Source organism: Ursus americanus, chromosome 24 (genome assembly GCF_024610735.1).
Source record: "Ursus americanus isolate L20-20 chromosome 24, mUrsAme1.1.p, whole genome shotgun sequence".
Lineage (NCBI taxonomy): Eukaryota > Metazoa > Chordata > Mammalia > Carnivora > Ursidae > Ursus > Ursus americanus.
The window spans coordinates 18,511,615-18,525,769 of NC_142150.1; the positions used below are offsets into that span (position 1 = coordinate 18,511,615).

The following is a 14,155-nucleotide window of genomic DNA, read 5'->3' on the forward strand; positions in this document are numbered from 1 at the left end:
ACCCTGAAATTTGGAAGAATAGAGGAACTTTGCTGCTATATGTGTGTATATATGTACATGTCAAATCGTTTTCCCTCATACACAGAATAAAAGCTTGATTTTTAAAATAGTTAATAAGCTGGCTTCATCTTATTCCCCATGACCAATCTTCAAAATGACCAGCCTTTACTTAGGCCATCCAAATTTAAGTCTAGTGAATTTACATGATAGAGCCCTTTAGAAAAAAAGATAATTGCCTTTTTGTAAGAGAAGTCCTGATAGTATATTCAGATGGCTGATTAAAGTCATTAAAATGTCCTCATTTTAAGTTGTTTTAAGTAATGTTCAAATTTTCCAAACATTAAAAATTTAATGTACATAAGATTTAAAATTTAATTGGATGACATTTCCTGAATTATCAGAAACTGGATTATTTGAAATACTCTTACAGAAAATTACCTTCGTTGTGTACTCTCATTCGTATAATGCTTTTCTAGTTCATCAATGAGAAGTATTTTTTACTAATTCTTTCTATTATATTGATCACTATTTATCAAATAGTGGTATATCTTTAATGATTTGTTATAATTAGAAAATAATTGTCAGAATGGTAACAGCTCTTACCCAGTACCTCTCTGAGCCAGACACTTCAGCCAGATATAATTTCATTTAATTGGGAAACTATTCCTGGATCAGTTCTTACTGTCCCACTGTGAATGACGTTCGCAATCTTGAATTCTGTATCTTAACTATTCCAGTTGTAGGCCTTATATAAGTTCTTAATTTGAGGCTACATGAATGTAGACCCAGGGATGTTTAGATAAGAAATCTAAATCTTTCCTATAAGAAGTAGGTTAAGGAAAGAAAACCAGGTAACTTTTATAATAGTACCTGTTGTAGACTAGACACTGCAGTGTCTGTTACATACACCTATTAGTTTGTCTTAAATATACACAGAGTGGTGATTAGGTATAAAATAAATGCTTGTTTTTGCATGTAAGAGAGGAATAAGGAATTGGAAGATAATTTAAAATGCTCAAAATGCATTTATCAAAAAAATGAAGTGCTCAAAATGGATTAAAAACTTAGTAGCGTTCTATATGTAGCACAAACTGTAGAAGTAGACACGTAGCCTAATCTTAGAGAAATTTTTTTGCTCAGATCTTTTATGGTTGTTATCATCCTATATATTTCAGTTTATGTGAATCTTTAAGTTAGAACAAAATTTGAAGTTATCCTGTGTAGTCTGGTATGGCTTTAGGTAGTATATGGAAAGAACCTATCTAAATGTGAAATTAAAATATATATTTAGTCCTATAACAAATCCACCTAAACATAAAAATATATAAAGTACTAATTTCTTTTTAAAATCTTCTATAACAATTTGAAATGTTCTATTTAGAGTCATAAAGTCACCAAATGTCGCATTGTATCTATGTTCATGTATATTACCAAATTTCAAACTCTTTGAAAGATAACATTTATGCATATGTGCAAGGCAAAAAGTAAACACTATCAAAGGAACTTTTCATACTAAGTTTTTCTATTTGATGTTTGCCACTAAACAATTTGTTGGGGGAAAAGTTCTTTATTGATATTCTAAATGTTTCTTTCACAGTTTTATGCACCAAAACCAAAAGACACTGGTAGGATTGTCATCAGTTGTCCAACAATTTTTGAGTATTTTCTTTTTAAATTACTTTAAATACATTTCATTCTTTGATATGCATTTTTATTCTTTTTAAGTGAATTTGCTAGTATAATTTATAACAATTACAAATAGTAATACTTTTACAAATGTTTTTACAAATGTTGCACAAAATAGTTGTACTCAAATGTCTTTTTAGTGTAGCTCTAGTTTTGTACAATTTGATTTTAAATTGATTTTTATTGAATCACTGTTTGAGTTATATGCTCATGACTGTATTGCCCTAATTCAGATATCCAAAAGAACATTTTCTGCTATTATTAAATTGTATTTTATGATTGTGACTTTTTTGTTTGAAATTATGAAAATATTGTTTATTTCAAATTCTAAATGTATTTAAAAGTATGTCCAGTCTTTGCATATATTATTCATATTGAAAAAAAGAATTACTTTTAATTATCAGGTTTCCCCTCCAAGGCTTATTAAATTTGGGTGTAAATATTAAAGTGGAATTTCTATTATAATAACCTTTCCTATGTTGTACTTCTGTAGTATTAAGTTACTGTGAACATTTAGGTCTTGGCTATTGAGTTAATTTATTAACAAGTACTAAATATAACATTATTGGAACACGTAACCACAGTTATGTTGAATGCTGCATGGTCCTATCACAGGAGAAGGGAGGATAGTACAGTATATTATGAAAGTAATTGTAATGTGTAGTGTATAATTACATATAATATGTAATTATTTCATAATAGCACCTTAAGCAAAGTATTGCAAAGGTAATTAAAATGTTGTTCTCATCTGCAATTTTAAAGTTAGTGAAGTGGCTGTCCTTGATAAAGCTTAACTTTTATACAAAGATAATGTGTATGAAAGGGTAGATTAATTTTCTTCTTGGTTTTGTTTCATTTCCAGGTGGAGGTTTGGCTGTTGGAACAGTTCTTCTAATTGGTTAGTATAGCATACACACTTTGTTCTTCCTGATCAGAGTTTTCTATTGTGCATAACGATTTTATGGGTTTGCCTATTCTGATATTAAATATGTAACTTTCTATAAGAGTTAAGGTAAATTAGAAAGGAAATATCTTAAGTTTTAATTTAAATTCAAATGTTGATCTGAACTTGAAATAAATGAAGCAAGTATATCTGAAAATATAGCTCTGGTAATTTAAAAATGCTGATGGTGCATTGTCCTCCATTTCTTTTTAAAAAGGTTAAAATTAATGCCAATTTTTTTTTGAAAATCTGTATTTACAGTGGGATTATTACAGTGATTAATTTGAGAAGTTGATATACCAATAAGTCCATTGTACAAATATCATACATTTTTATTATTATTTTCTTCTTATTGAAAGAAAAGTAACAATGTGATAAATCATATTTTTGTTCATTTTTGAGTGCCAGTAGTTCTCATTTAATTATACATACATAATCCTATTTGCCTTATTGTTTAGTTTAGGTCATAGAATCTGGAATTGAAATAAACCTTGGCAGTTACTTAGTCATAGTTCCCAACTAGCCATAAATCACTTCTCTATCATCGTTGACAGTATCAAACACCATTTGAATACAGATTATATTATTTAAAGGTCTCACTACTTCACAAAACTATGTATTATCATTAAAAATTCAATGATTTATTAGAAAATTCTTTATTTTTTTAAAGATTTTATTTATTTGAGAGAGGGAGAGGGAGGGAGCGAAAGAGAGCAGGAGCTGGGGGCAGGGAAAGGGAGTAGTAGACTCCCCGCTGAGCAGGAAGCCTGAGGAGGAGCTCCATCCCAGGACCCCAGGATCACTACCTGAGCTAAAGGCAGACACATAACCAACTGAGCCACCCAGGAGCCCCAGAAAGTTCTTTATATTAATGTTTAATCTATATAATATAACAGATTTGTTGTTTCTAATTTTGTTCTCTGATATAATACAGAATTAACTTAACATACTTTCTCACATGATACTCTTAAAATATTTGGAAATATTTTATTACCTCAAATCTTCTCTAAATAAAATAGACACAGTTTCTTAAACTGTTTTTTATGTGTTGTGATTTTCACGTTCCTCACTCTCCTGTTGGTTCTTTTGTCATACCTGTCAGGCTGGCGTCATCTCTTCAACTGTGCTCACAACTGAATACAATATTCCAAATTTACTTTGCCTATACTCGGCATATTGAGACAATAAAATGTGATAATGTAGACAGAATTATTATTTCTAAGCACCAATAAAGTTACTTTATATTCCTTGACTTCTCTTAACGTAGCAATGAAATGTGTCACTCTGCCCCAAGAATGCAAAATGGTGGTGTTTTAAATTTGGTATGTACATGAGCATTTGTCTAATAAATGAAGCTCTATCTGGAAAACTCAGAAGAGATGTGTAGTACATCTTATTCTATTAAAGAGTAATAATAAAGAGTAATAATAGTAATAATAGTGAGAGCTGCCCTTTATTTAAGTCTTACTATGGGTCAGTATTGTACTGTTTTATTTATTTTTATTTTTTTAAGATTTTGTGTATTATTTATTTGAGAGAGAGAGAGCACAAGCAGGCAGAAGGAGAGGGAGAAGCAGGCTCCCCGCCAAGCAGGGAGTGCGTTGCGGGGCTTGATCCCAGGACCCCTGAGATCATGACCCAAGCCCAAGGCATGTGCTTAACTGACTGAGCCACCCAGGTGCCCTGTACTAAGTGTTTTATATATGATTTTTCCCTTAATATAACAACCTTGTGAGATATTATATGTAATCCATATTATCCCCATCTTATACTTTAAGAAATAAGGCTCAGAAGGGTAAAGTAACTTTCCCATTATCACACAGTGAGTGAAAGAACTAGGATTTGAATTCTGGTATGATTGAAAAGCACATGTTTTTTATAACTGTGCTCTGTAGCTTTCTTACATGTTTCATTTAATGGCCATAAACAGTAAAATAGGAGTTTTATACCTTTTTAGAATGAAGTTTTAAATAGTAAATTAAGCCTACATTTGTGGGGGGAGGGGGTTCTTTTAATAAATTTTCAAATTTCTAAACTTGAAAGAGCCCTCATTTAATTAATTCACAATAAGAATAGAAGTTGCAGCAATGCCAGGGATGCCTGGGTGGCTCAATCGTTAAGCGTCTGCCTTCAGCCCAGGGCGTGATCCCAGAGTCCTGGGATCAAGCCCCGCATCAGGCTCCCTGCTCCACTGGGAGCCTGCTTCTTCCTCTCCCACTCCCCCTTCTTGTGTTCCCTCTCTCTCTGGCTGTCTCTCTCTCTGTCAAATAAATAAATAAAATCTTTAAAAAAAAAAACAAAAAAAGTTGCAGCAATGCTAAAAAATTCTTTTTTTTTTTTTTTAAGAGAACAAACTGGTGGTTGCCAAAAGAGAGGATGGGGGGGGTGGAATGGGTAAAATGGGTGAAGGGGAGTGGGAGGTACAGGCTTCCAGTTACGGAATGCATTCATCACAGGGATGAAAGGTAGAGCAAAGGGATTGTAGTCAATGGTGTTATAGTAGGGTTATATGATGACAGATTGTATCCACACTTGTGGTAAACATAGCATAAAGGTATAGAATTGTTGAATCAATATGTCATACACCTGAAACTAATGTAACATTGTGTAACACTGTACTTCACTGTACTAATGTAACATGTGTTACACTGTACTGAATCAATATGTCATACACCTGAAACTAATGTAACATTGTGTAACACGGTACTTCAACACAAAAATTAATAATAAAATTAGACTTTTTAAAAAGGAAAAAATGCTCTATTTTACATAATCAGCATTTCTTCATTCCAGTCAGAAAGTTTTGTCTCCATATAGTAAAACAATATACAAAGGCAATTAATTAAGATTTTTCAGGTGTGCAATATTTGTTAAAGATTGATTTGTATAGTTGCAGCTTATTGCTACCTAAAATATATTAACTTTTAAAAATCATGCCATTGAGTCATTTGGGTCCTGTGTTCAGTCATCATATTTGAACCCAACCATTAATTTACATGCAGCTCTTGGTTGCAAAATATCTGCCAAGTTCTTACCAGCCATTTACTTCAATCACTACAGTATAATTTTCTGGACAGTGATCTAGGACTTAGTGCCCAAGTCTCTGAATAATAGATAACATTTAATAAAAAGTTAAGTAAAATATGTTCTGTAAAATATTTGTGCCACCCATCAGTCTTTCAAGTACTATTTAAGAACCTGAGGTACAGAATTATTCCTAACAGTAGACATAAGAGAGAGAAATACCTGTAATTATGAAGTTCCAGAAATGATGATGTCAGTCTCATTTTTAAAAACTTATCTTTTATTAAATAATGAATGAATGAAGGATTTTATGGACAAAATATTTCGGTTTTAATGTCAATAAATAAATACATAAAATAAAAAAGGATATGTAGAGAATAGTAGGTTGTCCTTTCAGTTGCTCAATCCCCATACCCAGAGACAATACAGTCCTGGTATCCTCCCCAAATACTTCTACTGACGTAATAAGCATGGAAGCACTCTGCTTTTTCCACTTAATACATCTTAGAGGTCAGTCCATGTGCAGTCATATGCCTGTTCTAACAAATGCCTAAGATTTCATTATATGGAAGTGCCATAATTTATTTAAGTCTCTGTTGATGAATATAAGTTCCATTCTTCCACTGGTAACAATGCTATTGTACATAATCTTGTATATAAGCTTTGCAAACATATGTAAATATCTGTAGAATAAATTACAAGATATGGACTTGCTTAGTTGAGGCATGTTAAATTGTAGTAGATATTATGAGATTGTTCTCCCAAGAGGGATATATCATCTTTTACTTCAGTCAGTCAGCAGTTTTAAGAATACTCCAGTGAGTTTACCTTCACTCTTGACTGTGTATTATCAAACATTTACGTCTTCACCAGTCCAAACAAGTGAAAAGTGAAGAATGGCATTTCATCATTTGGGCCTGGGACTTTTCTCTTTGATAACTAAAACTCTGAAAAGTTACTATAATAGTTTTTAAAATGTGCAACTCAATTTTAATTCTTTTCTACAGGGGAAGTGTCTGTGAATGATACTAAGAATCTAGTGATGATTGATAATTCATTCCATACATGTTCATGGAACACATGGGTGTATGCTAGATATTGGGGTTACAAATATAAAACAGATACTCTCTTCCCTTAAGGACCTTTGCACCTATGGAAGAGACATAGGTAAAGCAAATAATTACAATATAATAAGTTAAATACCATAATAGATGTGTCTATTAATACATTTTAACATGGGTTGTAGCTAGAACAAGGGGCTGCTATTGATTTTTGTATATTGATCTTATAACCAGCAACTTTTGAATAGTTTATAGATTCACTTGAATATCGTGAGTAGGCAATTATCTTCTGCAAATATTGATAATGTTACTTCATAACAGATTTTGGTATCTTGCAATTGGGTGCTTCCATAACAAATACTAAAAATATGAGTGTGTCTTTGGAACCAGGTAGTAGGCAAAAGCTGGAAGGATTTTAAGGAGCATATTAATTAGAGAAAACGTAAACTGCCATGAACAGATTGTTAATAGAAATCTGTACTCTGATGACACTGCTAGTGAGAGCGAAAAGGAACTGAGATCCATGATACCGAAAGCTACAGGATGGGGCATCCTTGTTATACAGTGGCAGAAAGCGTAGTGACATTGTTGTCTGCAGTTGTATGGGAATGGAACACATGCCTAATGAATTTGATGGTCTAGCAAAGGAGATTTGTTTTTATAGTGAGTAATAAGGAGAAGCTCAGACAAGAATAAAACATAGTAATAGATTTTTTAAATGTCTATCTCTGATGAAATATCAGTTCACTGATGTATAATATACTACGTATTCAATAACTGCTTGCTGAATTAATGATTAAATAAAAGAATATGGCAGGTATAAGGCAAAGGTCTTGCCTTTATAGTCTGGTTTTTCTGTAAAGCTAATATTTTGAATCTTCTTAGTATTATTTATGCCCTACTATCAACTTCTAAGTGTTAAAGATTTTTGAAAATATGTATAACTGGTAAATTTAGTTTCAAATTCTGTTAGCTTTTCTTTAGAAAACCTTGAAAGCAAGGGGTACCTGGGGGGCTCAGTCAGTTAAGTATCCAACCATAGGTTTCAGCTCAGGTCATGACCTCAGTGTCATGGGATAGAACCCCATGTTGGGCTCCATGCTCAGCGCAGAGTCGGCGTAATATTCTCTCCCTCTCCTTTTACCCCTTCCCCTGCTTATTTTCCCTCTCTCTCTAAATAAAGTATCTCCATGGGGCCCCTGGGTGACTCAGTTGGTTAAGTGGCCAACTCCGGATTTCAGCTAAGGTCATGCTCTCAGGGTACTGGGATCACGCCCCCTGTCAGGCTCCAGCTCAGTGGGGAGTCTGCTTGGGATTCTCTCTCTCCCTCTCTGTCTGCCCCTCCCCCTGCTCATGCGAGCACTCTCTCTCTCTCTCTCTCTCTCTCTCTCTCTCTTTCTCTCTAAAATAGATAAATAAATCTTTTTTATGAACAAATAAAACCTTTTTTTAAAAAAAGAAAACCTTAAGGCAAAATTTGGAAGCATTTTCACATTTTTGAAAGATTAGATTAGCAGGAGTTTTATATACTAGGTCTCTACTTTTCATTTCCAAGCCAATACAACTTGTATAATAGATGAAGTCTGCATTAAAAAATGGTTCAATAGTTCCAAATATAAACCAGTTATGGAGACTTAAAGTCAGTGGATAGGAGCATAGGGCATTACTATATTGCTCATCACTCAAAGATTTTTTTTTATTCCAGAAGTTAAAGAAAATTAAAGCATGGAGATGGTTTGCATTAATAGATTTTCACTATAGATTGTCAATTTTTAGCCATTTCCCTTGAAACGGTTTACTCATTTACCAAGGCAAAAAGTTGCCTTCAACCTTTTTGAAATTGCGTAATTATATATTTTCTTCTACACCATGTAATAAATTTTAAGCATTTTCCTTATGCACAAGTTGGCAAACTACAGCCTGTGAGCCAGTGACCTATCTATAAATAAAGTTTTATTGGAACACAGCCATGCTTAATTATTTGTACATTGTCTATGGTTGCTTCTGTGGTACAGGGGCAGAGTTGAGTAGTTTCAACAGAGACTGTATGTACAGTTCACAAGTCTGAAAAACTTATTTTCTTGACTCTTGAAGAAAAAGCTTACCAATAGCTGCTTTGAATTCTGTATTTTTCTCAATTTATTTTATGGTAGTACAACTTGTTGAAAGATTGAAATAGGACAAACTGGTATCCATGCAATTCTTTAGTAAAACCACCTGACCTTTTGGCTGGAAGCATCTAAGCACCTACAATGTGTTTAGCACTGCTAGGCAGTATGAATCTTGGGTTTTACCCTTTCTGAACTTAAACTGGATGTTGGTTGAAAATGGAATAAATATGAATAGTACATATATAATATACAGATGTTTTTGCAGATATAAGAGGCTTAAATTAAATCAAACTATGGGTAGAAATTGAGGGGAAATGCAGAGAGAAAACTATATTAACAAATGCACAAAAGTGAGTATCAACACAATATGCTTATGTAGTAAAGAAGTGAAAGCTCTTCTGAAGTAGAGATTATTTATTTAGAATTAGTCAGAGGGAAAGTTTGGCTTCCTTCTCCTGGGTCTCTTGCCTCAACTTCCTACTTGTAGAATTCAAATGGTAAAACTTCAGAGCCTTAGACCAGCTTCTTAAATGGCCGTGTGCAGAGAGGAGGCTGTTTACTTTTCATCCACCAGAGGACTCCTGGGATTTTTGTTTAACTTTATGGCCAGCTAAATCCATCATGCTTCACCTCTTTGTTATCTTTGGTCATTGTCCAAGAATTAAGCTATTCTAATGATCTTCCCTGTTACTTTTATCTTTGTAATACTCTTTTTTTCTCTGTAGAGTCAATTTCCTACTTTTTTTATCCCTTCTAAATCTTTCCAGTTTGCTTTGTATAATACCTATTTCATGTAAAACAAACTCTAATGTCTTAAATATTATCATTAAATATTTTATTGAAATATGTAACATTTATTGAGGATATCATGCTGTAACATTGCTGGGTATCATGCGGAGCCCTTGACATGTTTTTATCATTTAGTTTCACAGCAAGCAGAGGAAATGTCTATATTTTACAGGGGATTGGAATTTTGAGAGAAGCAAGTAACTTGCCCAAGGTCACACACTTAGTAGCTAAGATTTGCAAGCAGTTTTCTCTGACGTTAAATCATCATTTTACAGTAAAACGTGGTAATTTACCTTAAAATTTTTTCTGGAGTGAGATTTATACCTTTGGCTTTCCTGCCTTTTCTGTAATCTCACTGCTGCCATATAGTGACTTCTTAGTTATTTCTATTATTTATTGGAGACCTTCATGATCTCCAACCTCAAGTAAGCTTTCAGCATTTGCCAATGAACTTTTATATCTGTCATTACTTCTTTTTCATTCTCAATAACTTCAGTGGCCTTTTAAAACCTTCTTGTCCTCAAACATCCAACATTACTACTTTCTCCCTCATTTTCTCAGATAACTTGCAGTATTTCACATGGGAGCAGTATTCTCTTTAGATGAGAACTCACCCAGATTCCCACTGTCAAACTTCAGTACTCACCTCTACCCACACATGGGAAGATGTCCCGTACCTTCTCCTGTTTGAGAATCATTCTTTCACCTGGACTTTAGATCTTTCCTCCTTCCACTTTTCGAAGGCAATATCAATTTTCTCTTCTTTCTTTAACTTGTCCCTCTTTTTTAGTTCTTTCCTGTGTGTACTTAAACATGCTCAGATCTGTTTTCAAGCCTTATTTCTTTTTTAAAGGGGAAAATTCTTCGTCCTTAACCCCACTCTTCTAACTATCCCTTTTTCTCTTCCCTTTTGTAGCCAAGCCTCTTGAGTAGTCTGTACCTCCTACACATTTTCATGGTATTTCAGTCATTCCTCAGTTTACTTCAGGCAGTAGCACATCACTGAAGCCACCTTAGCCAGAGACATTAGTGACCTTCTCATGGCCAAGCCCAGGAAATACTTCTCAGGTCTCTTCCTTCTTGAGCTCTGCAACAATTGATGTGGTTACTCACTCTTTTCCTGAAGTACTGTCTTCCTTTGGATCTGTTATAATTTCTGTTCTGGTTTTCCTTCTACCCCTCTGCTTTTGTTTTTTAAGACTCCTTTGCCTCTATTTAAAATAGTGGTATCCTCTTCCCTCTTCTAGTGCTGCATACTTTCCCTGGGAGGTCTCAGTGCCATTCTTTCCAGGCCTTTGCTTAAATTCTTTCTTGCTGCCTCTTTTTTTCCTTTCTTTTTTTTTTTTTTTTAATCATTTTTTAAAATTTAAATTCAATTAATTAACATATAATGTATTATTTGTTTCAGGGGTACAGGTCTGTGGTCTGTGATTCATCAGTCTTATATAATACCCCGTGCTCATTACATCCATTCAGTTTGTTTCCTAAGATTAAGAGTTTCTTAGGGTTTGTCTCCCTCCATGGTTTCCTCTTGTTTCATTTTTTCCTCTCTTCCCCTATGATCCTCTGCCTTCTTTCTTAAATTCCACATATCAGTGAGATCATATGATAATTGTCTTTCTCAGCCTCTTAATCATCCCTTAGGTCTCCACTTAGATTCTTTTTCAGAAAGACTTCTTTAATTGTTGCTTTCTTTACCCTCTGTTCTACTTAGTATTCCTCCTGTATACTTCTGTAGTATTCTTTATTTACTTTATATCATGGCACTTACTATACTTTGTTGAAAATACCTGATCGTATATCTTATTCAGTAGACTGTAAGCTGTGTGACCATGGGAACCATGTAAGGGCACAATGAATACATGCTTGAATGAAGGAATGAATGTTGTGAAACCCTGGCCAAAGGAAGTTACTTTATAGTGGTAAGAAAATAGGTAGTCGTGGAGTATTTTGAACAATGAAGAGATATTATGAAGGATGCATTTCAGGAAGAAAGTAAAAAGTTGAAGTGATGGAAATACTCATTACTCTCATCAAAACATGAGATGATGTTACTATACTTTTGAGACTTTAAACCATAAATTTACTACCATATTTTGATATAACAATGCTACCTAACTTTTCTGTTTCTGCATTTCATTATGTATATTGGATTCTAAATGTCTCACTAGCTATGCTTAGATTGCTCTGATATAGCATTTCCCTACATTTTTCCTCTTTTAATAGGTCTCTCTCAAGAATGTTGATTTCTACTTTGTGCTTTCTTTTTTTTTTTCTTTTAAAGATTTATTTATTTATTTATTTATTTGAGAGAGGGAGAACGGGAAGGGGGAGAGAGAGAAGGAGAAAAGCAGACTCCCCGTTGAGTGCAGAGCCTAACGTGGGGCTCCATCCCACCACCCTGAGATCATAACCTGATCTGAACCTGTAAGCCCATCAGTGAGTAGTGCATGGCCAGAGAATCCATGGGGAAGCCTGCCTTAAATCTCCTACCATTTGTCAGAATTCTCCACAACAACACTGTTTTCTGTGTCTGGTGTAGAAAAGGGAGGGAGGCCTGCAGGGATAGATTGTATAAATGCCGAAGTAATAATGATAGCAATAGCTAACATTTCCAGAGCAGAAATTGAATATGAATTACTGGCCATCCCCCCCAAAACCTAGATTCCACCTCAGAAGGTTTTTCAATGACAGATGTGGCCAAAGTGAAACAGAGCACCACCCACAAAAACCACGCTCACCACCTACATGGAAACCACCATAACTTCATGGACTACAAAGCAGCAGGCTTAAATATTAAATACACTAGATCATAGTGAGGCTAGGGACATCTCTCCCTAACCAGACAGCCAATTATGTAAGTTGATCACTGCCACTTTTTCCCCCCTGCTCTCCCAACAATAGAACTAGGACTTGGAGAGAAGGCATAGAAGAAGAGGTATTTTAGAACCTTCCTTTTCTTTAGAACCCACTGTCCCACTAAGACTTTCAAGCCACGGGTCTTAGTCTGCACTGAAGGGCGGGGTGGGGGGGGAAGCTTTTTACTGAATGTTAAAGTTTTAAACTTGACCGTTCCAAGTTTTAATAACTAAAACTGATGAGAAAATCATTGAATTAGCTCTAGTTGTCAAGAGATGCGAAAAGGAAGATTTGACATAGCATAGTTGAAAGTAGTGACTGGAAAAATTAAATAGAACTATTTCGTATGTATTTACTAAGTAATTGAGAGCTCTATATAAACTGTTTACATATATAAAGAATGTCTAAAGAAACAGGGCAATTGGGCACAAAATGTGTCTTAAAAATAGGGGATATGAGTGGAGAGGGAGAGTATAGTTCCAAGAAGAAATTCATCCATGATGATAGCTGCAATAGACAAAATAAGAAAGATTTTAAAAATGTCCAAGAAAATAGACAATTAGAAAGTCATTGGTGACTTTAATAGCATTCTCAGCACAATGAAAGTCACACTCCTTTGGACTTTGATATTAAAGAAAAATAGATATTCCTGTTGTTTCTATCCATTAGGCTTCATTCTACCTCTTGTGTGATTCCATTTATATATGACAGCCCATCAAATTTTTGAAGACAACTCTCTTGCATCCCTTGGGTCTCTTTTTCTTCTAACTAAATATCCCATTTCTCATGCTTTTAAGTACCATCCTGGTCACTTCATTTTGAATATGCTTTAGTTTCTGTAAGTCCTTAAATGAAATATACTATTGTCAGTTTGGTCCACTACTATAGAATAGACTAGGACAACCATCTCTCTCAATCTAAGAATTAGACTATTAATTCAGGCCAGAACTGTATTTGCCTTTGGCAGTTCTATCACATCATTATCATTTTTGCTTTCCCGGTGTTATGCGGATTTACTAAATAGATTAAATAAATGCTTAGTATACAACTTCAAAATTTGTTTCGCAAAAATGGTGATTTTCAGCTTGAAGAGCTTAGGTTTTTAAGCTAATCCCTAAATAGGCGATCTTCCTCCTATTAGTTTTGTCTGCCTCATAGGAGTCTGAAAAAAATCGGGTCGATAACTATTAAAGTGTGTGCACATGTATGTGTGCGTGTGTGTGCGCGCTAGGGTGTGTTTTCAGCCAGACTACAGTAGATCTGGCTGATTTTTAAGACAAAATAGATTTTTGTTTTTTACCTTAATTATACAAATATTTTCTAAATGTTTAGTTTGTACCTACTACAGCAATACAGCAATAAGAAGAATTCTCTGCCATGAGGATCTTTTAGCTTGATGGAGAAATTTCAGTATGTATGTGCTGCTGTAGGAGTTAACAGGAGCTCCAGGGCACATTGATCATCTCACCCAGCCTTGAGGAGAGCTTCTCCAAAGATGAGTTTACCTATTTTGGGTCTGAGAGGATTTGAGGGAATTAGCTAGCCAAAACAGTGAAGTAATTTATGCAAAGGTCCTGACTTAAGATGTAGTATGGCTACTAGAGATAGTAATTTAAGCTATGAGTGTAGGTAAGATCAAGAGGGATTGTGTGTAGGTAAGAAAAGAGTTTAACTCTCACTCA

At 34.3% G+C, this 14,155-nt stretch overlaps 1 protein-coding gene across 3 annotated transcripts in view; it reads left to right on the forward strand.

The window, feature by feature from the left end:
• ELP4 (elongator acetyltransferase complex subunit 4) overlaps positions 1-14,155 on the forward strand; it is a 240,061-nt gene that overhangs the window by 5,007 nt on the left and 220,899 nt on the right. For all 3 annotated transcript variants that reach the window (XM_045808560.2, XM_045808561.2, XM_087855385.1), the window contains exon 2: positions 2,549-2,584. In XM_045808560.2, the coding sequence (XP_045664516.2) occupies positions 2,549-2,584 (36 nt within the window). The remainder of the gene's footprint in view (positions 1-2,548; positions 2,585-14,155) is intronic.